This window comes from Mesoplodon densirostris, chromosome 7 (genome assembly GCF_025265405.1).
Source record: "Mesoplodon densirostris isolate mMesDen1 chromosome 7, mMesDen1 primary haplotype, whole genome shotgun sequence".
NCBI lineage: Eukaryota > Metazoa > Chordata > Mammalia > Artiodactyla > Ziphiidae > Mesoplodon > Mesoplodon densirostris.
In genome coordinates, this window is record NC_082667.1 from 63,597,331 (window position 1) to 63,621,028 (window position 23,698).

The 23,698-nt window shown below is 44.8% G+C and overlaps 2 protein-coding genes across 2 annotated transcripts; both read right to left on the minus strand.

Moving 5' to 3' along the window:
- Window positions 1-7,968: 7,968 nt before the first annotated feature.
- LOC132493615 (olfactory receptor 5P6-like) lies at window positions 7,969-8,891 on the minus strand. The gene is given in 2 exon segments (XM_060104340.1): window positions 7,969-8,231; window positions 8,234-8,891. Coding segments are annotated over 2 exon segments (921 nt in total).
- An 8,503-nt stretch (window positions 8,892-17,394) lies between these two features.
- LOC132493703 (olfactory receptor 5P6-like) lies at window positions 17,395-18,317 on the minus strand. Its single transcript, XM_060104462.1, is given in 2 exon segments — window positions 17,395-17,657; window positions 17,660-18,317. Coding segments are annotated over 2 exon segments (921 nt in total).
- Between the last annotated feature and the right edge of the window lie 5,381 nt (window positions 18,318-23,698).

Here is a 23,698-nt window from a genome sequence, read left to right on the forward strand (position 1 = left end):
TTCTATTTCTTTGCTGAAACTTTTCTATTTCACAGAAATAGAATTTCAATGATTGCTTATTGAAGCATTTGTTTGATGGCTGCCTTAAAATCCTTACCAGATAATTTTAACATCCTTTTCATCTGGAAGTACACATATATTGTCTTTTCTTATTGAATTGTGATTTTTCTGGTTCTCGGTATGACAGTGATTTTTACTGCAGCAGAGCCATTTAGGATACTATGAGACTCTGGATCAGATTCAATCCTTTTTTAGGATGTCCCCTGTCACCGCAACTACTAGGTATATGTGTATCTCTTCAGCTTCCTGCTGAGCGCTACTGACACAGCTCTGGGAAAATGGAGTGCTGACACCCACTGCCTCCTTGCAGATGAATGAGATGCAAATGCAGCTCCTGCCACCACACTGTCATCTCCTTCCCAGTTACAGTGTGATGCCAATTTGCACACCTCCTTTCTTCCAAGTAAGGTCAGTTCCTTGTTGGGCCCCACTGCCACTAGGGAGGGGGGACCTGCAGAGCTGGCTCACGCTGCTCTGTTGTTGCAGGTGGAGGTGGAAGCTCAGGTCCCCACTGGACCCCTACTCACAAGGGGGGTGCGGTTACAGGGGAGCAGAGTACCAACTAGTACCACCTCACACTTCCTCATTGTCTCATTGCTGCCAGATGACAGAGGAGGTTCATTTCCCTGCTGGACCCCACTGACAGTACCCTGGCAGAGGAATCAAAGGGTGGGTGGGGTGAAGAATACCTCCCTGCTTGGCCCCAGTGATTCCTGCCAGTGGGAGACAGGTACGATTTTTCCACTGGTATTTGTCTGGAGTAAGACAGGTATTGCCAAAATGTTTTCTATTCTGTTAAGGTCACCCTTTTCCCAGTTCTTTGGCTAGCAAGAACAGACTTTTCTTAAAGCATTTTTTTGTCTGTGTATCTTGATGGTTCTGAGTTGGAGGTTTGCGCAGCAATCTGTACAGGATATATGGAAGCAATAAGAAAATGCAGGGATTCAGCACTATGTGATTTCCTCAGGTCCAAAGTCCCTAGGGGTTTGCCTTCTTCTCTGTCCTGTTTAGAATCTTCCTATGCTTGTTTGGTGTTTCATCTAGGAATGTTTTTAGTAATAAGAGGGAGGACCTGAAGGGTATGGAGCAACTTCATCTTCAATGAAACCAGAAGTCTATGCCTTCAAACATGTAACAATATTTTTCCTGCTTATTTTCTTTGTGACAGAAAGTTGATCTAATACAAGTTTGCCTGACATATCCAGATGTAGGAGTCTGCATACTTACTCTGAACAGAAAGGGCTGGCTAGAAAGAAATGTGTCACAGACAAACGGAAGTCCTCTAGTGGTGAAGTATTAAAGCCCCTCATTCTGCCCCTCCACAGAGAGTATGTGCCTTAAAAGAAGTCAGAGTATTAAGAGGATATTTGTGACCTTGAACTTCTGCTTAACCTTTATATGCCTCAGTTACATCTTCTGTAAAGTACGAATTAAAAAACACCTTTTGGGGTTATTCTGAGGATTAATTAGGTCACTACTTGTAATGACTGGGTACACTAACTGGAAGGTAGTAAACTATCTCCTATTAGCTCCTTTTCTAATTCTCTTGCTACTGCTACTACTACTCTTACTAACATTTGACTTGTACATGTTCTAACTCTCCAACCATTCCAAGGCATAAGGGAGACACTATTCAGCAGAGAGTGATTACATAGCTTTTACTAAACCAGGCTGAGATGCTATTTACCAATCTGTTTAAATGTTAAACAGTGTCATGGCAGTGGTGTAACTGTGGTGAGCATGGGTTTGTGTAAAAGCCTATCACAGGTGTAGCACGATCTGACACAAACGTTCTATCACTTGAATCAGGCTGACATTCAACAGATTCAAAGGACGCCAAGTCACTGGTTCATGCTACAGCAAAACCTTCATACATCCACTCATTTATTAATTTTTCATTCATATATTTTAAATATACATTTATGCTTACCGTGTTGCAGGAAGTGTGTAAAAATTAGATACACAGGAAAAGAAAGACATTAAACGTGTCTATATGAAGAGCCCAGCATTCCAGAGAAAACAAATACTGAATCTGTAGTTGCAAGTGCACTGAGTATTCTGAAAAATAATGTGTGTGTGTGTGGGGGGTTTGTACGGGGGATAACAGGTGCACTTAATTTGGTCTGGAGCCTGAAGAAGGCTTCCAAGAGGATGGAAAATAACATTTAAGTGCATACATATAGCATAAGTTGCTGTTACAAAGGTGAGAGGGAAAATGCATTCAGGCAGAGGTACTGCACGTGAGAGTGTCCTAAGGTGGCAAAGAATATGGACATACTTGTGGTTTTAAAAGAATACCAATGATACCTAGAGTCTGGTTTGGGGAATGAGGGAAGAGTGCTGAGAGCTAGAAACATAATAGGGACACATTCAGGACTTTGTAAACATGTTAAGAATTGTTACCTTTATTCAAAGTCTTTGGGGTATATTAACAAAGGAATTAATTTATTTTGATTTTTTGTTTGTTTTGTTTATTCAAGACCCATTTATTCTCTAGTTCTGCCCACATGGAAATACCCTCCTTGAGGAGGCGTCCCTTCACTTTAACACCTTGTGCTGAAAACACGTGTTCCGAGGATTCAACTAGGAGATCCACATTCTTAAAGCATTTTTTTTTTTTTTTGCGGTATGCGGGCCTCTCACTGTCGTGGCCTCTCCCTTTGCAGAGCACAGGCTCCGGACACGCAGGCTCAGTGGCCAGGGCTCACGGGCCCAGCATCTTCCTGCACCGGGGCACGAACCCACGTACCCTGCATCGGCAGGCGGACTCTCAACCACTGCGCCACCAGGGAAGCCCTAAAGCACTAATTCTTAAACCTCATCTAGATTGCTCCCCTTGGATGGGGGGAGAGGACCCAAACACAGCGAAGAACCGCTCAGGACTGTGGGCTCTGCTCGCGCACAAGACCTTGCAGCTGCCCTGACCACCCGGCTGGAGCCAGGATTAGGGCCCTGAGATGAGGGGCGCCTGCTGGGCTGCGGCCAGCGCCACCGCCCCCAGCTCCTGTCCTCTTCACTGGCTTGCTGTCACCTCTAGTTTCCCTGGAGTCGGGGGATTCCAGACGCTTCTCTGCTCACACTTCTGTATCACGCCTGCTGCCTCGGCACTGCTGATCCACACCAAGGGGGAAAAGCACACAGAACTGCTTTTCAACACACCAACGTTCCACACACAAGTTATTTTCTAAGCCTGCGGGTTCTTTTTTCATCAGAGGACATTCCCAAGGCACTCTCCTGGAGGACTGAGGCCGGTGCCCTGGGCTCATCAGCAGGATCTGTCCTGAAGCCAGGAGTGACAAGAGCCACACCTGCAGGTCGATTCCACTGACCAGCCGCCCAGGACCGAGCTGGGCCCACGGACCTTGGTCTGGATTGTGTTGGCTGGTCATTCTTTTTTTTTTTTTTTTTTTTTTCTTTTTGTGGTATGTGGGCCTCTCACTGTTGTGGCCTCTCCCGTTGCGGAGCACAGGCTCCGGATGCGCAGGCCCAGCGGCCATGGCTCACGGGCCCAGCTGCTCTGCGGCATATGGGATCCTCCCAGACCGGGGCACGAACCCGTATCCCCTGCATCGGCAGGCGGACTCTTAACCACTTGCGCCACCAGGGAGGCCCTGGCTGGTCATTCTTGCCCAGGTTCACAGGCCAACAGCCAGTGTCCTTCCTTCCCTGCTCATCGCTGCACCGGCGGCTCACTCCTACCTGCTGCCGTCACGCGCCTGGCAACCTAGTGTTCCGGGGCCAGCCAAGAACTGAGACCCCAGCAGGGCCCTAGTTCCCAGCAGGCCAACTCCCCATTAAACTACTGCTGCCTAGCCTTGTTCTCGAGGCTTCAGAGCCGGCAAAGTGCGGAGAGCGTAGAAAGCCGCGGCGCCCCCAGCCCCGGACCCGCGATGCTCCGCGGAGGCGCCGTAACCTCCCACTCTGCGCCCGCCTGTCCCGTGGACCCGGGCGCATCTCCGACCACCGCGACACACGACGGAGGCACGGGGCGCGGGGCTCGGCCGGCGGCGGGCGCTGGGGCGGGCGGGGACCCGGGCTCCGGCCCCGAGGCCGCGCGGACCCGCCAGGCCCACCTCCGTCCCCGCCGCCCGGAAAGCAATCTATTTAGATTAATGAGTTGTAAGACAGTAAGAGAGGGGAGAGGAAAGCTGGTTAGAGTTCTACTAGCTAGGATTCTCCAGAGAAACAGAACCACTATAACGTTGTTGTTGTTTTTATTTTAAAGGAATTGGCTCACACAATTATGGGAGCCGGCAATTCCAAAATGCACAGGGCGGTCCAGGAGATTGGAAATTCCAGCAAGAGCTGATGTCACAGTTGTGAGTCCAAAGGCATCCTGGAGACAGAGTCCTTCTTTTTAAGGGGACTTAAGGCTTTTCTCCTAAGGCTTTCAACTGATTGGATGAGGGCCACCCACATTATGGACAGTAATCTGCTTTATTCAAAGTCTACCGATTTAAATGTTAATCACATCTATATATTTTTTTTATTTCTATTTTTTGCTTTATAACAAATTTAATCAGTTATACATATACATATGTTACCATATCCCCTCCCTTTTGCGTCTCCCTCCCACCCTCCCTATCCCACCCCTCCAGGCGGTCACAAAGCACTGAGCTGATCTCCCTGTGCTATGCGGCTGCTTCCCACTAGCTATCTACCTTACGTTTGGTAGTGTATATATGTCCATGCCGCTCTTTCGCTTTCTCACAGCTTACCCTTCCCCCTCCCCATATCCTCAAGTCCATTCTCTAGTAGGTCTGTGTCTTTATTCCTATCTTACCCCTATGTTCTTCACATCTATGTTAATCACATCTAAAAAACACCTTCGCAGCAACATCTAGACTCATGTTTGACCAAACACCTGGTCACTGTAGCCTAGCCAAATTGACACATAAAATCAAATATTACAGGAGTACTACTGTAAAATAAATATATAAGGTGGTAGCTGGGGAAAAAAAGTGCTGACAACGAAAATGAAGAGCAATGGGAGATAAATATTGGACTCAGAATGTACAAGACTTTGTCATTGAGTGCAAGCATGTGGAGGGAGAAAAATAAATTACCCTCAGGTTTCTAATCAATATGTTGATTGAATGATGGTGCCTCTTATTAGGATATGGAACATTGGAGGGGAGCAAGTTGGGGGTGGAAGGAGATAATTACTTTAGACGATTTGTGCTTGAGACTCAACAGACAAAAATATTTTTGTCTAAAGCACTAAATAAAGGACAGGGAAACAGAAATAAATATGGTAGTCATCAGTGTGTACAGATAAATTAAACTTCACAGGGGAAACACAATCTAGTTCCCTCAGTCTTCCTTAACAGGCTGCATCTGAGCACGAAAAAGTCACTTAAAGAGCTTGTTTACTCGCTCCCTAGGAATTCAGGAACCCTGCTCATTTCCACAGAGAAGTCACCAGTTTTGACCTGACATAAGCATTCACAGCTGGTTTGGTCAGGGGTATCTCATCCTGTTCTTTTATGAAGTCTCCTGTAACTAGGCTGCAGCCAGACTAGGAACACAGGCCAGCATTTATGGGTCCAAAAAGCCCATCATCTACAGATAACCATGCAAAAAGGACGTGTCCAGTAATTTTACTGTCTGGTTCCACTTGGTCATCTCCCCTCAGAATGTACTCAGTCATAACTATAATTATCACACTCATTCCAGGACAAGCTGCTGTTGAAGTGGACACAGTCTCAAAAGTTTGGAGGTCCAAAAACCTTAACTTATAGCAGAGTACAGCTTTGGAAAAGATGTGAATAAAATTTTATAGAATTTTCTGCAGAGTATTTTTTCATGTTAACCAACTTGTGTTACTAATTAATAATTAAATTTCATTTTATTAATGGTAGCTCACTATGGGCTTCTAATTTACTTTCTCATATCAGAAAATCTAACCCTGACCTTTACTAAGAGCTTTCCCATTGTCTAATAACATACAGACCAATATATTTTGACCACAGACACTCTTTGTCCTTTTATTGTTATTTTATGGTCTATCATTAGATCAAATACTAAAAAAATTACAAATTGATTAAGAAAATATTTTTCTAGCAAGCTCTCTCTTTACCCCCAAGCTGAGGTGAGCAAGTGAAGCTAGACTAAGCACAAAGGAAAAACAAAGCAGTCTTCATCAAATAGGAAGAGGCGATTTTAAAGGTCACTGCAAGATTAAGGAGAGTGGCCAAGACGTCGGAGTACAAGGACACTGAGCTCACCTCCTCTAGGGAGCACACCAAAATCACAACTATATGCACAACAACCATCGATGAAGAACACTGGAACCTACCAGAAAAGATCTTCTACAACTAAATACACAAAGAAGGAACCACAACAAAACAGGTGAAAAGGTTGGACTCGCGGTAGAATCAAACCCTATTACCCCCGGGGGGGCGACCCTCAGACTGGAGAATAATTATAGTGCAGAGGTCCTCCCACAGGAGCGAGAGTTCTGGGCGCCACGTCAGGCCCCCAACCCAGGCGGGGTCCAGCACCAGGAAGACGACCCCCAGAGCATTTGGCATTGAAGGCCAGTGCTCCAGGCAGTTAGCAGGAGCCCCCCAGGACCGGGGGAAAGAGAGACTCCACTCTTAGGGGGCGCACACAAAATCCCACGCACACCTGGGCAGAAGCAATAATTTGATAGGAGCCTGGGCCAGACCTACCTGCCGGTCTTGGAGAGTCTCCCGGGGAGGCAGGGGGCATGGCTGCGGCTCGCCCTGGGGACGAAGTCACTGGCAGCAGCTTTTCTTAGGAGCTACTTCTGCTGCGTGGACGCCGCTGCTGGCGGGCGCCATTTTGAAAGTCTTCCTCCAGCTCATTAGCCCAACAGCCTGCAGGTGCCGGCGCTGGGACGCCTCAGGCCAAGCAACTAACTGGGCGAGGATACAGCCCCAGCCTTCTAAAGACAGGCTGCCTAAAAGACTAAAGAGCCCACAGCTGCCTTTAGACGCAGCCCTAGCTAGACAAGGCCCTGCCCACCACAGGGCCAAAACCCAGCTATAACCACCAGGGGGCAGACACCAGCCAGTCCCACCAGGAAGCCTGCCTCTAGACCAACCTCGCCCACCAGGGGGGAAACACCACAAGTAGACACCAGAACGTAGGCCAGACCCTACCCCGGGACCAGCTGGGCCCTGGCCCCGCCCACTAGCAGGCCAATGCAACCTTCAGGACCTCCCGGACCCCATACCCAACTGTGTCAGGAATCAGCCCCCACACCGATGATCTGAAACGAGCTCCAGGATCTCCGAGCCCTGCAGCCAGACTCCAGGAATCAGCTCTTTCTGCCAGCATCTGGCACTAACCCCAGGACTTATCTTCACCTGCCAGTGGGTGGGCAGCAGTCTCAGAATCTTTGGGACCCTGTCTCCACCCACCACTAGCCAGCATGAGTCCCGGGAACCCCTAGAGTTCTGCAACCAGCCACCCCGTGACCAGGACCCACTAAGCAGCAGCCAGCAGCATCCGCACGAGGGAGGGCCTGGCAACCAACCAGACGAGGAGCCATCCAAGCCCACCAGACCAGCCACATGCCCACCACAACAGAAGGACCCATGCAGTCCTCTTAGGGGGAACCCCCAGAACATATAGCTTGGGTGATGACAGGGGAGTGCACTGCTGGGATGCACAGGATGCCTTCTACAGAGGGCCACTTCTCCAAGGTTGAGAAATATAACTAACCTACCACAGATATAAAAATTAAAATAGCAACTTAGAAAAAATGAGGCTGCAGAGGAACATGCGCCAGACAAAGGGACAAGGTAAAACCCCAGAAGAACTAAGAGGTATGGAGATAGGCAATCTACCTGAGAAAGAGTTCAGAGTAACGACCGTAAAGATGTTCAAAGAACTTGGGAGGAGAATGGATGCACACACAGATCGAGAAGTTAAAAGTTTTTAACAAAGCTCTCTCTTCAGAGCCTCATTAATCTCACTGTTCCTCAGGCTGTAGATGAGGGGGTTCAACATGGGGATCACCACCGTGTAGAACACAGACACCACCTTGTTCTGATCAGTTGAGTAGCTGGACTTGGGCATCACATAAATGAATGTGATGGTCCCATAGAACAGAGCGACTGCTGTGAGGTGAGACGTGCAGATGCAGAAGGCTTTGTGGTGCCCCTCGGTGGAGCGCATCTTCAGAATGGTGATGAGGATTAGGAGATGGCTATGACAATCACCATGACCACAATGATGGAGCCAGCTGTAAATGAGGGGACAACTGCGGGGATACTGATATCAGAACAGGAGAGTTCAACCAAAGGAGCAAAATCACAGAAAAAATGATTGACTCGATTTGGTCCACAGAAAAGTGAATAATAGAAGCAAATAGTAAAAGACCAAGCATTGAGAAAACCACCTACATAAGCCACTGTGAGTAACTGAACATAAACTCGTGTGGACATTTTGGTGGAATAAAGCAGTGGGCTGCAGATTGCCACGAAGCGATCATATGCCATGGCAGCCAGAAGGAAGCACTCAGTTGACCCAGAGAAAACAACTGAACCAAGTTGAATGGCACATCCGAGATAGGAGATGGTATTTCTCTCCACCAGGAAATTTGCAAGCATATTGGGTGTTACAGAAGATGAATAGCCTATGTCAGCAAAGGCCAGGTGGCTCAGAAAAAAATACATAGGATGATGGAGCTGAGAAGAGACTCTGATAAGAATGACTGTGCTGAGATTGCCACATATGGCCACCAGGTAGATACAAAGGATGATCGTGAAGAGGATGACTCGAAGAATTGGATCATTTGTTACGCCCAGTAAAATGAACCCTGTCATTGCAGTATTGTTCCCATGCTCCTGGGAATCCATGAGATAGGGTAGCTGCTACCAAAATGAACCTGTGATGAGACATTACATTAAAGAAGTTTTGAATTTGATGGTTTTCTTTTTATTAATACACATAGAGTTTATTATAAACAAGTAAATTATTCAGTTAGGTTTGGACTAACTTTTTTTACCTTAGAGTAAAAACCTTATATTCTTCTATTTTTATATATATTTTAGAGTAGAAAATTTTATTTATTTATATAATGAGTATTCTGTATTTTTTTTTTTTTTTTCTTTTTTGCGGTATGTGGGCCTCTCACTGTTGTGGCCTCTCCCGTTGCGGAGCACAGGCTCCGGATGCGCAGGCCCAGCGGCCATGGCTCACGGGCCCAGCCGCTCCGCGGCATATGGGATCCTCCCAGACCGGGGCACGAACCCGTATCCCCTGCATCGGCAGGCGGACTCTTAACCACTGCGCCACCAGGGAGGCCCCGAGTATTCTGTATTTTAAAAATTGTTTTCAGCATGAACACGGGAAAACCTGCTTCAAATAATGTATATCTTTTCCTCTTTATATTATATAATACCTAACGGTTATTGAATATTTACTAAATGGCAAGCCTTGGGTTAAGAATTTTCTATATAGTTCGATTTTAATTTGTATGAAATAATATTAAGTATTTAATCTCATTTGTAGACAATGAAACTGAATTTGGCAATGTAACTGAGCTAAGTTTCCATAGCAAATTGTAGAATCAAGATGTGAATCTCAGGTAGTTTGAATACAGTCCATTCCTTTAGTAACTATGCTATAAATGAAATTAAAGAATACTTATGATGAAGTCAAGTCTCTTGGAAATGGGTGGATAACAAATTACATTGCTACTTGCTGACAGCTAAAGTACAGAAGAGGTGCCTAGTTAATCACAAAGGTTACAAATTCTCTCAATAAAACAAGACCATGTTTTTAAAAGGAGAAATACAATTTTCTTAGTTGGACAAAGAAGGGGAAAGAAAGTTTGAATTAAGGTTATAAATGAAGTCAGCTATTATAAATGTATTATGTTTATTTAACATTTACAATTAAATATTGTTTTCTCAATTAGTTTGAAATATCAAAATAATTACTGTGCAAAATCTTACATGTGTAATATCTAGGACATAATTAAACTACATTCACTCAAATCTGATCATTTCCTAATGTAATTATGTTTTCAAATTGGAGTAATATAGAACAAAATAGTATTCGTTTCAGAATATATTGATATATATATATATATATCAATATATCAAGTCCATGGTGGGACTGACTAGCTGGTGTCTGCCCCCTGGTGGGTATAGTTGGGTGAATAAAGTTCCAGCTTAAAAAGTTAAGAAGTGTACCCAGGTTCGCCCAGCAAGTTGCCAGGCTGAAACTCATCTCCAAGTTCTCTGGCTTTGTATTCTCAACTTTGCCCAAAAGCCTCTGGTTGCCTGTAAGCCTAAGCCTTCAGAACAATAAACAAAGGAAGTCTTTCCAAGATATGTACAAACAGTAAGTCCCCAAAGCACCTTAAACGTAGTGAATTTTATAGTATAATACTTATTGGCTGAGTACCCAGTTTAATATCGTTGAAAGACCATGTGAGTTTCTGGTCTTACGGGTGGAAAAATGAGGAATCATGGTAACTTGAATTACGCCTATTTATACACTAAGTAGACTATAGAAACAGGTTAATTCAGCTAAGGTTACTTGCTAGCTGACTGCTGGATAGCATCTGCTCTGTTTCTCCTGGCTTGTGAGAACAGATACAACTTTAGAGAGTAAAGTGTTCTCAAATGGTTATTGAAAATCAGAGGACAACTGATTAACTCACAAAAGCCAAATATCTTACCTCTACAAATGAGAATTCATTCATCTTACAGTAATAAATTCAGAGTCATTGTTGTACTATAAGAGCTGTGCTATTTTAGTGTTTGCCTTTGAGGATAAATCTCTGAAGATTCTTGAGATTCAAATGTGAATTCAAAAGCACCAGGGGTCATTATCACATTCTCCAGTGAATACTGAGCAGTGCACCTCACACAAATATAACTAATATTTAAGGATTCTGTCAGTTCTCCAAGGATTCTGTCAATTCTCCAAGCGACCAGTTTCTTTCTTTTTCTACTTGTTTGTGCACTTCCATTTGATAATTATTGGAAGTATACTATAATAAATTATCTCATAGCTAAACATTTGTTCTGTTTAATACATCAGGTTAGGGACGACACTACAAATATAAAATGGTAGAAGAATGTGCGATCAAGATAGCAGATGAGGAGGACCCTGAGCTCACCTCCCACAAACACATCAAAATTACAAATATATATATATATATAGCAGCTTTCTCTGAGGATAACCTGAAAACTAGACCAATGACTCTTCTACAACCAAAGAAAGAACCACACAGAGTCTAGTAGCAGAGGAGAAGTGATCGAGTTGGGACCCACACCCTCAGTGGGCAACCCAGAGGAGGAGAATAGCACAGGCTCAGGGATACTCTCTAAGAAGAGAGAGGTTTCAGCCCCACAGTGGGCACCCCAACCCTGGGGTCAAGCACCAGGAAGATAAGCCCCATTTCCTGGTTTTGAAAACCAGTGGGGCTTACCAGGAGGCTGTAGGAAACTGAGACTCTGCTCTTGAAAAGCACACTCACAGACTTGCTTGCTCTCAATATCGGTGCAGAGGCAGAAGAGTGAAATGTTCCTGGTGCTCTGGCTAACCTGCGGGATTGCCCCAGAACACCCCACCCCAGCCTGCACCAGTCGCCAGCTGCAGCCTCTCTGCCAAAGCCCCACCAAGGTGTGACTGCCAGCATGTCTCAAGACTAGCTGCAGCTTGCTCCAGGCTGTAGTTCAAGCCCCTCTGGCTCCAGCCATACCCCCACCAAGGCAGCAGCTGCCATCATGCCACAGGAGAATCCACGGTTTACACCAGGCTCTGACTCTAGCCACTCTGTCTCCAGCCCTAATCCCCACCAAGGTGGTGGCTGCCAGCTCAAACCAGGAGAAGTCATGACCCTTGCTCATTTCAGATCTACATCTCCCACCAAAGCCACTGAGCACACACAGAGTTTGAATGTTTGGGGAATGAGGGAAGAGTGCTGAGAGATAGAAACATAACAGGGACACATTCAGGACTTTGTAAACTTGTTAAGAATTGTTGCCTTTATTCAAAGTCTTTGGGGGATATTAACAAAGGAATTAATCTATTTCGATTTTTTGTTTGTTTATTCAAGACCCATTTATTCTCTAGTTCTGCCCACATGGAGATACCCTCCTTGAGGAGGCGTCCCTTCACTTTTAACACCTTGCGCTGAAAACACGTGTTCTGAGGTTTCAACTATGAGATCCACATTCTTAAAGCACTAATTCTTTGTGTGTGTGTGTGTGTGTGTGTGTGTGTGTGTGTGTGTGTGTGTGTGTGTGTGTGTGTGTGTGTGTGTGTGTGTGTGTGGTACGCGGGCCTCTCACCGCTGTGGCCTCTCCCGTTGCGGAGCACAGTCTCCGGACGCGCAGGCTCAGCGGCCATGGCTCACGGGCCCAGCCTCTCTGCCGTATGTGGAATCTTCGCAGACTGGGGCACGAACCCACGTACCCTGCATCAGCAGGCGGACTCTCAACCACTGCGCCACCAGGGAAGCCCTAAAGCACTATTTCTTAAATCTCATCTAGATTGCTCCCCTTGGATCGGGGGAGAGGACCCAAACACAGCGAAGAACCGCTCAGGACTGTGGGCTCTGCTCGCGCACAAGACCTTGCAGCTGCCCTGACCACCCGGCTGGAGCCAGGATTAGGGCCCTGAGATGAGGGGCGCCTGCTGGGCTGCGGCCAGCGCCACCGCCCCCAGCTCCTGTCCTCTTCACTGGCTTGCTGTCACCTCTAGTTTCCCTGGAGTCAGGGGATTCCAGACGCTTCTCTGCTCACACTTCTGTATCACGCCTGCTGCCTCGGCACTGCTGATCCACACCAAGGGGGAAAAGCACACAGAACTGCTTTTCAACACACCAACGTTCCACACACAAGTTATTTTCTAAGCCTGCGGGTTCTTTTTTCATCAGAGGACATTCCCAAGGCACTCTCCTGGAGGACTGAGGCCGGTGCCCTGGGCTCATCAGCAGGATCTGTCCTGAAGCCAGGAGTGACAAGAGCCACACCTGCAGGTCGATTCCACTGACCAGCCGCCCAGGACCGAGCTGGGCCCACGGACCTTGGTCTGGATTGTGTTGGCTGGTCATTCTTGCCCAGGTTCACAGGCCAACAGCCAGTGTCCTTCCTTCCCTGCTCATCGCTGCACCGGCGGCTCACTCCTACCTGCTGCCGTCACGCGCCTGGCAACCTAGTGTTCCGGGGCCAGCCAAGAACTGAGACCCCAGCAGGGCCCTAGTTCCCAGCAGGCCAACTCCCCATTAAACTACTGCTGCCTAGCCTTGTTCTCGAGGCTTCAGAGCCGGCAAAGTGCGGAGAGCGTAGCAAGCCGCGGCGCCCCCAGCCCCGGACCCGCGATGCTCCGCGGAGGCGCCGTAACCTCCCACTCTGCGCCCGCCTGTCCCGTGGACCCGGGCGCATCTCCGACCACCGCGACACACGACGGAGGCACGGGGCGCGGGGCTCGGCCGGCGGCGGGCGCTGGGGCGGGCGGGGACCCGGGCTCCGGCCCCGAGGCCGCGCGGACCCGCCAAGCCCACCTCCGTCCCCGCCGCCCGGAAAGCAATCTATTTAGATTAATGAGTTGTAAGACAGTAAGAGAGGGGAGAGGAAAGCTGGTTAGAGTTCTACTAGCTAGGATTCTCCAGAGAAACAGAACCACTATAACGTTGTTGTTGTTTTTATTTTAAAGGAATTGGCTCACACAATTATGGGAGCCGGCAATTCCAAAATGCACAGGGCGGTCCAGGAGATTGGAAATTCCAGCAAGAGCTGATGTCACAGTTGTGAGTCCAAAGGCATCCTGGAGACAGAGTCCTTCTTTTTAAGGGGACTTAAGGCTTTTCTCCTAAGGCTTTCAACTGATTGGATGAGGGCCACCCACATTATGGACAGTAATCTGCTTTATTCAAAGTCTACCGATTTAAATGTTAATCACATCTATATATTTTTTTTATTTCTATTTTTTGCTTTATAACAAATTTAATCAGTTATACATATACATATGTTACCATATCCCCTCCCTTTTGCGTCTCCCTCCCACCCTCCCTATCCCACCCCTCCAGGCGGTCACAAAGCACTGAGCTGATCTCCCTGTGCTATGCGGCTGCTTCCCACTAGCTATCTACCTTACGTTTGGTAGTGTATATATGTCCATGCCGCTCTTTCGCTTTCTCACAGCTTACCCTTCCCCCTCCCCATATCCTCAAGTCCATTCTCTAGTAGGTCTGTGTCTTTATTCCTATCTTACCCCTATGTTCTTCACATCTATGTTAATCACATCTAAAAAACACCTTCGCAGCAACATCTAGACTCATGTTTGACCAAACACCTGGTCACTGTAGCCTAGCCAAATTGACACATAAAATCAAATATTACAGGAGTACTACTGTAAAATAAATATATAAGGTGGTAGCTGGGGGAAAAAAAGTGCTGACAACGAAAATGAAGAGCAATGGGAGATAAATATTGGACTCAGAATGTACAAGACTTTGTCATTGAGTGCAAGCATGTGGAGGGAGAAAAATAAATTACCCTCAGGTTTCTAATCAATATGTTGATTGAATGATGGTGCCTCTTATTAGGATATGGAACATTGGAGGGGAGCAAGTTGGGGGTGGAAGGAGATAATTACTTTAGACGATTTGTGCTTGAGACTCAACAGACAAAAATATTTTTGTCTAAAGCACTAAATAAAGGACAGGGAAACAGAAATAAATATGGTAGTCATCAGTGTGTACAGATAAATTAAACTTCACAGGGGAAACACAATCTAGTTCCCTCAGTCTTCCTTAACAGGCTGCATCTGAGCACGAAAAAGTCACTTAAAGAGCTTGTTTACTCGCTCCCTAGGAATTCAGGAACCCTGCTCATTTCCACAGAGAAGTCACCAGTTTTGACCTGACATAAGCATTCACAGCTGGTTTGGTCAGGGGTATCTCATCCTGTTCTTTTATGAAGTCTCCTGTAACTAGGCTGCAGCCAGACTAGGAACACAGGCCAGCATTTATGGGTCCAAAAAGCCCATCATCTACAGATAACCATGCAAAAAGGACGTGTCCAGTAATTTTACTGTCTGGTTCCACTTGGTCATCTCCCCTCAGAATGTACTCAGTCATAACTATAATTATCACACTCATTCCAGGACAAGCTGCTGTTGAAGTGGACACAGTCTCAAAAGTTTGGAGGTCCAAAAACCTTAACTTATAGCAGAGTACAGCTTTGGAAAAGATGTGAATAAAATTTTATAGAATTTTCTGCAGAGTATTTTTTCATGTTAACCAACTTGTGTTACTAATTAATAATTAAATTTCATTTTATTAATGGTAGCTCACTATGGGCTTCTAATTTACTTTCTCATATCAGAAAATCTAACCCTGACCTTTACTAAGAGCTTTCCCATTGTCTAATAACATACAGACCAATATATTTTGACCACAGACACTCTTTGTCCTTTTATTGTTATTTTATGGTCTATCATTAGATCAAATACTAAAAAAATTACAAATTGATTAAGAAAATATTTTTCTAGCAAGCTCTCTCTTTACCCCCAAGCTGAGGTGAGCAAGTGAAGCTAGACTAAGCACAAAGGAAAAACAAAGCAGTCTTCATCAAATAGGAAGAGGCGATTTTAAAGGTCACTGCAAGATTAAGGAGAGTGGCCAAGACGTCGGAGTACAAGGACACTGAGCTCACCTCCTCTAGGGAGCACACCAAAATCACAACTATATGCACAACAACCATCGATGAAGAACACTGGAACCTACCAGAAAAGATCTTCTACAACTAAATACACAAAGAAGGAACCACAACAAAACAGGTGAAAAGGTTGGACTCGCGGTAGAATCAAACCCTATTACCCCCGGGGGGGCGACCCTCAGACTGGAGAATAATTATAGTGCAGAGGTCCTCCCACAGGAGCGAGAGTTCTGGGCGCCACGTCAGGCCCCCAACCCAGGCGGGGTCCAGCACCAGGAAGACGACCCCCAGAGCATTTGGCATTGAAGGCCAGTGCTCCAGGCAGTTAGCAGGAGCCCCCCAGGACCGGGGGAAAGAGAGACTCCACTCTTAGGGGGCGCACACAAAATCCCACGCACACCTGGGCAGAAGCAATAATTTGATAGGAGCCTGGGCCAGACCTACCTGCCGGTCTTGGAGAGTCTCCCGGGGAGGCAGGGGGCATGGCTGCGGCTCGCCCTGGGGACGAAGTCACTGGCAGCAGCTTTTCTTAGGAGCTACTTCTGCTGCGTGGACGCCGCTGCTGGCGGGCGCCATTTTGAAAGTCTTCCTCCAGCTCATTAGCCCAACAGCCTGCAGGTGCCGGCGCTGGGACGCCTCAGGCCAAGCAACTAACTGGGCGAGGATACAGCCCCAGCCTTCTAAAGACAGGCTGCCTAAAAGACTAAAGAGCCCACAGCTGCCTTTAGACGCAGCCCTAGCTAGACAAGGCCCTGCCCACCACAGGGCCAAAACCCAGCTATAACCACCAGGGGGCAGACACCAGCCAGTCCCACCAGGAAGCCTGCCTCTAGACCAACCTCGCCCACCAGGGGGGAAACACCACAAGTAGACACCAGAACGTAGGCCAGACCCTACCCCGGGACCAGCTGGGCCCTGGCCCCGCCCACTAGCAGGCCAATGCAACCTTCAGGACCTCCCGGACCCCATACCCAACTGTGTCAGGAATCAGCCCCCACACCGATGATCTGAAACGAGCTCCAGGATCTCCGAGCCCTGCAGCCAGACTCCAGGAATCAGCTCTTTCTGCCAGCATCTGGCACTAACCCCAGGACTTATCTTCACCTGCCAGTGGGTGGGCAGCAGTCTCAGAATCTTTGGGACCCTGTCTCCACCCACCACTAGCCAGCATGAGTCCCGGGAACCCCTAGAGTTCTGCAACCAGCCACCCCGTGACCAGGACCCACTAAGCAGCAGCCAGCAGCATCCGCACGAGGGAGGGCCTGGCAACCAACCAGACGAGGAGCCATCCAAGCCCACCAGACCAGCCACATGCCCACCACAACAGAAGGACCCATGCAGTCCTCTTAGGGGGAACCCCCAGAACATATAGCTTGGGTGATGACAGGGGAGTGCACTGCTGGGATGCACAGGATGCCTTCTACAGAGGGCCACTTCTCCAAGGTTGAGAAATATAACTAACCTACCACAGATATAAAAATTAAAATAGCAACTTAGAAAAAATGAGGCTGCAGAGGAACATGCGCCAGACAAAGGGACAAGGTAAAACCCCAGAAGAACTAAGAGGTATGGAGATAGGCAATCTACCTGAGAAAGAGTTCAGAGTAACGACCGTAAAGATGTTCAAAGAACTTGGGAGGAGAATGGATGCACACACAGATCGAGAAGTTAAAAGTTTTTAACAAAGCTCTCTCTTCAGAGCCTCATTAATCTCACTGTTCCTCAGGCTGTAGATGAGGGGGTTCAACATGGGGATCACCACCGTGTAGAACACAGACACCACCTTGTTCTGATCAGTTGAGTAGCTGGACTTGGGCATCACATAAATGAATGTGATGGTCCCATAGAACAGAGCGACTGCTGTGAGGTGAGACGTGCAGATGCAGAAGGCTTTGTGGTGCCCCTCGGTGGAGCGCATCTTCAGAATGGTGATGAGGATTAGGAGATGGCTATGACAATCACCATGACCACAATGATGGAGCCAGCTGTAAATGAGGGGACAACTGCGGGGATACTGATATCAGAACAGGAGAGTTCAACCAAAGGAGCAAAATCACAGAAAAAATGATTGACTCGATTTGGTCCACAGAAAAGTGAATAATAGAAGCAAATAGTAAAAGACCAAGCATTGAGAAAACCACCTACATAAGCCACTGTGAGTAACTGAACATAAACTCGTGTGGACATTTTGGTGGAATAAAGCAGTGGGCTGCAGATTGCCACGAAGCGATCATATGCCATGGCAGCCAGAAGGAAGCACTCAGTTGACCCAGAGAAAACAACTGAACCAAGTTGAATGGCACATCCGAGATAGGAGATGGTATTTCTCTCCACCAGGAAATTTGCAAGCATATTGGGTGTTACAGAAGATGAATAGCCTATGTCAGCAAAGGCCAGGTGGCTCAGAAAAAAATACATAGGATGATGGAGCTGAGAAGAGACTCTGATAAGAATGACTGTGCTGAGATTGCCACATATGGCCACCAGGTAGATACAAAGGATGATCGTGAAGAGGATGACTCGAAGAATTGGATCATTTGTTACGCCCAGTAAAATGAACCCTGTCATTGCAGTATTGTTCCCATGCTCCTGGGAATCCATCAGATAGGGTAGCTGCTACCAAAATGAACCTGTGATGAGACATTACATTAAAGAAGTTTTGAATTTGATGGTTTTCTTTTTATTAATACACATAGAGTTTATTATAAACAAGTAAATTATTCAGTTAGGTTTGGACTAACTTTTTTTACCTTAGAGTAAAAACCTTATATTCTTCTATTTTTATATATATTTTAGAGTAGAAAATTTTATTTATTTATATAATGAGTATTCTGTATTTTTTTTTTTTTTTCTTTTTTGCGGTATGTGGGCCTCTCACTGTTGTGGCCTCTCCCGTTGCGGAGCACAGGCTCCGGATGCGCAGGCCCAGCGGCCATGGCTCACGGGCCCAGCCGCTCCGCGGCATATGGGATCCTCCCAGACCGGGGCACGAACCCGTATCCCCTGCATCGGCAGGCGGACTCTTAACCACTGCGCCACCAGGGAGGCCCCGAGTATTCTGTATTTTAAAAATTGTTTTCAGCACGAACACGGGAAAACCTGCTTCAAATAATGTATATCTTTTCCTCTTTATATTATATAATACCTAACGGTTATTGAATATTTACTAAATGGCAAGCCTTGGGTTAAGAATTTTCTATATAGTTCGATTTTAATTTGTATGAAATAATATTAAGTATTTAATCTCATTTGTAGACAATGAAACTGAATTTGGCAATGTAACTGAGCTAAGTTTCCATAGCAAATTGTAGAATCAAGATGTGAATCTCAGGTAGTTTGAATACAGTCCATTCCTTTAGTAACTATGCTATAAATGAAATTAAAGAATACTTATGATGAAGTCAAGTCTCTTGGAAATGGGTGGATAACAAATTACATTGCTACTTGCTGACAGCTAAAGTACAGAAGAGGTGCCTAGTTAATCACAAAGGTTACAAATTCTCTCAATAAAACAAGACCATGTTTTTAAAAGGAGAAATACAATTTTCTTAGTTGGACAAAGAAGGGGAAAGAAAGTTTGAATTAAGGTTATAAATGAAGTCAGCTATTATAAATGTATTATGTTTATTTAACATTTACAATTAAATATTGTTTTCTCAATTAGTTTGAAATATCAAAATAATTACTGTGCAAAATCTTACATGTGTAATATCTAGGACATAATTAAACTACATTCACTCAAATCTGATCATTTCCTAATGTAATTATGTTTTCAAATTGGAGTAATATAGAACAAAATAGTATTCGTTTCAGAATATATTGATATATATATATATATATATATCAATATATCAAGTCCATGGTGGGACTGACTAGCTGGTGTCTGCCCCCTGGTGGGTATAGTTGGGTGAATAAAGTTCCAGCTTAAAAAGTTAAGAAGTGTACCCAGGTTCGCCCAGCAAGTTGCCAGGCTGAAACTCATCTCCAAGTTCTCTGGCTTTGTATTCTCAACTTTGCCCAAAAGCCTCTGGTTGCCTGTAAGCCTAAGCCTTCAGAACAATAAACAAAGGAAGTCTTTCCAAGATATGTACAAACAGTAAGTCCCCAAAGCACCTTAAACGTAGTGAATTTTATAGTATAATACTTATTGGCTGAGTACCCAGTTTAATATCGTTGAAAGACCATGTGAGTTTCTGGTCTTACGGGTGGAAAAATGAGGAATCATGGTAACTTGAATTACGCCTATTTATACACTAAGTAGACTATAGAAACAGGTTAATTCAGCTAAGGTTACTTGCTAGCTGGCTGCTGGATAGCATCTGCCCTGTTTCTCCTGGCTTGTGAGAACAGATACAACTTTAGAGAGTAAAGTGTTCTCAAATGGTTATTGAAAATCAGGACAACTGATTAACTCACAAAAGCCAAATATCTTACCTCTACAAATGAGAATTCATTCATCTTACAGTAATAAATTCAGAGTCATTGTTGTACTATAAGAGCTGTGCTATTTTAGTGTTTGCCTTTGAGGATAAATCTCTGAAGATTCTTGAGATTCAAATGTGAATTCAAAAGCACCAGGGGTCATTATCACATTCTCCAGTGAATACTGAGCAGTGCACCTCACACAAATATAACTAATATTTAAGGATTCTGTCAATTCTCCAAGGATTCTGTCAATTCTCCAAGCGACCAGTTTCTTTCTTTTTCTACTTGTTTGTGCACTTCCATTTGATAATTATTGGAAGTATACTATAATAAATTATCTCATAGCTAAACATTTGTTCTGTTTAATACATCAGGTTAGGGACGACACTACAAATATAAAATGGTAGAAGAATGTGCGATCAAGATAGCAGATGAGGAGGACCCTGAGCTCACCTCCCACAAACACATCAAAATTACAAATATATATATATATATAGCAGCTTTCTCTGAGGATAACCTGAAAACTAGACCAATGACTCTTCTACAACCAAAGAAAGAACCACACAGAGTCTAGTAGCAGAGGAGAAGTGATCGAGTTGGGACCCACACCCTCAGTGGGCAACCCAGAGGAGGAGAATAGCACAGGCTCAGGGATACTCTCTAAGAAGAGAGAGGTTTCAGCCCCACAGTGGGCACCCCAACCCTGGGGTCAAGCACCAGGAAGATAAGCCCCATTTCCTGGTTTTGAAAACCAGTGGGGCTTACCAGGAGGCTGTAGGAAACTGAGACTCTGCTCTTGAAAAGCACACTCACAGACTTGCTTGCTCTCAATATCGGTGCAGAGGCAGAAGAGTGAAATGTTCCTGGTGCTCTGGCTAACCTGCGGGATTGCCCCAGAACACCCCACCCCAGCCTGCACCAGTCGCCAGCTGCAGCCTCTCTGCCAAAGCCCCACCAAGGTGTGACTGCCAGCATGTCTCAAGACTAGCTGCAGCTTGCTCCAGGCTGTAGTTCAAGCCCCTCTGGCTCCAGCCATACCCCCACCAAGGCAGCAACTGCCACCATGCCACAGGAGAATCCACGGTTTACACCAGGCTCTGACTCTAGCCACTCTGTCTCCAGCCCTAATCCCCACCAAGGTGGTGGCTGCCAGCTCAAACCAGGAGAAGTCATGACCCTTGCTCATTTCAGGTAAGATCTCCCACCAAAGCCACTGAGCACACACAGACTGCAAAGGGATGGTCCCCCACAAGCACACACCTTCAAGACCAGTATATGTAACTATTTCACCTAATTTCATAGACAAAGAGAGAAAGTCAGACAAAATGAGAAGACAGAGGAATATGCTCCAAATGAGAGAATGAGATAAAACACCAGAAAAAAAACTTAATGAAATGCAGATAAGTAACTTACCTGATAAACATTTCAAGGTAATGGTTATTAAAATAATCACTGAACTTAGAAAAGAATAGAGGAACATAGTGAGAATTTCAACAAAGGACTAGAAAATATAAAAAGAACTGTTGAGAGTTGAAGAATACAATAACTGAAATGAAAAATTCACTAGAAGGAATTAATGGCAGATTAGGTGATACAGAACACATAAGCAACCTGGAAGACAGAATGGTTGAAATCAGCCAATCAGAACAAAAAAGGAAAAAAATTTTTAATGAGCATAGTTTAAGGGACCCATGAGACAACATCAAGTGTACTGACATTATAGGGGTCTCAGAAGGAGAAGAGAGAGGAAAAGGGCTAGAAAAACATATTTGATAAAATAATGGCTATAATTTTCTTTAATCTGAAGAAGGAAAAAGGTATTTAGGCCCAGGAAGTGCAGAATGTTTCAAACATGATGAACCCAAAGAGACCCACACCAAGACATATCATAATTACAATGGCAAAAGTTAAAGATAAAAAGAAAAATTTTAAGTTAGTGAGAGAAAAAGAGAGTCACATAAAAGGGAATCACCCTAATGCTGTCAGCTGATTTTTCAGCAGAAACAGTGCAGTCCAGAAGGAAGTGGCATGATACATTTAAAGTGCTGAAAGGAAAAAACCTACAACAAAGGATACTCTACCTGGCAAGTTTCAGAATTGAAGAAGAGATAAAGAATTTCCGAGACAAGCAAAAACTAGAAACACTCATCATTGTTAAACCATCCTTACAAGAACTGTTAAAGGGTCTCCTTTAAGTGAAAAAGAAATGACTATAACAAGAAATAAGAAAATATATGAAGGAAAAAAATCTCACTGGTAAAGGTAAATGTATTAGTAAAGGCAGTGGATCAGCCACTTGAAAAAAGCTAGTGCAAAAGTTAAAAGACAAAAATTGTATAACTACAATGAACAGTTAAGAGGTACACATAATGATGTAAAATATGACATCAAAAACATAAAATGTGTGGTTGGGAATAAAAGGTGTGGAGCTTTGAGAATGTGGTTGAATGTAAACAACTATAGTTTAAAACAAAGGGATATGTTATGTCAATATATATGAACCTCATTGTAACCACAAATCAAAAACCTACAATATATACACACAAAAAAACAAAGAAAATGGAACTCAAGCATAACACTAAAGAAAACTGACTACAAAGGAAGAGGCTAAAAGAATAATAAAAGAACAGAGAAGGCTACTAAAGCAACCAGAAAACAATGAACAGAGTGGCAGTAAATACATACTTATCAATAGTCACTTTAAATGTAAATGGACTAAATGCTCCAATTAAAAGACATATGGGGACTTCCCTGGTGGTCCAGTGGTTAAGACTCCATGCTTCCACTGCAGGGGGTGCAGGTTCAATTCCTGGTCAGGGAACTAAGATCCTGCATGTCTCACAGTGGGGCAAAAAATAAATAAATAAGTAAAGACATGTGTTTGTTGAATGGATAAAAAAATAAGACCCACCCATATACTGCCTGCAAGAGACACTTTACAGCTGAAGACACGCAAAGGTTGAAAGTGAAAGGATGGAAAAAGATAGTCTATGCAAATAAAAATGAAAAAAAAACTGGGGGAGCAGTACTTATATCAGACAAAATAGACTTTAAAATAAAGTCTATAGCAAAAGACAAAGATACAACATTCATAAACATGTATGCACCTAATATAGGAACACCTAAACATACAAAGCAAGTATTAAGAGACATGACATAAAGAAAGAAGTTGACAGTAATACAATAGTAGTAGAGGACTTTAATACCCCACTTACATCTATGGATAGATCATCCAGACAGAAAATCAATCGGAAAAGAGTGGCCAAATGATAGGCTGGATTAGATGGACTTGATAAATACCTACAGAACATTTCATCCAAAAATAGCATTCTTCTCAAGTGCACATGGAACTTTCTCCAGAACAGATCACATGCTAGGCTACAAAACAAGTCTCAATATTTTAGAAGACTGAAATCATATCAAGCATCTTTTCCAACAATGACACTATGAGATTAGAAATCAACTATAAGAACAAAACTGCAAAAAACATGAACAAGTGAAGGTTAAACAACATACTACTGAAAAACCAATGGGTCAATGAAGAAATCAAAGAGGAC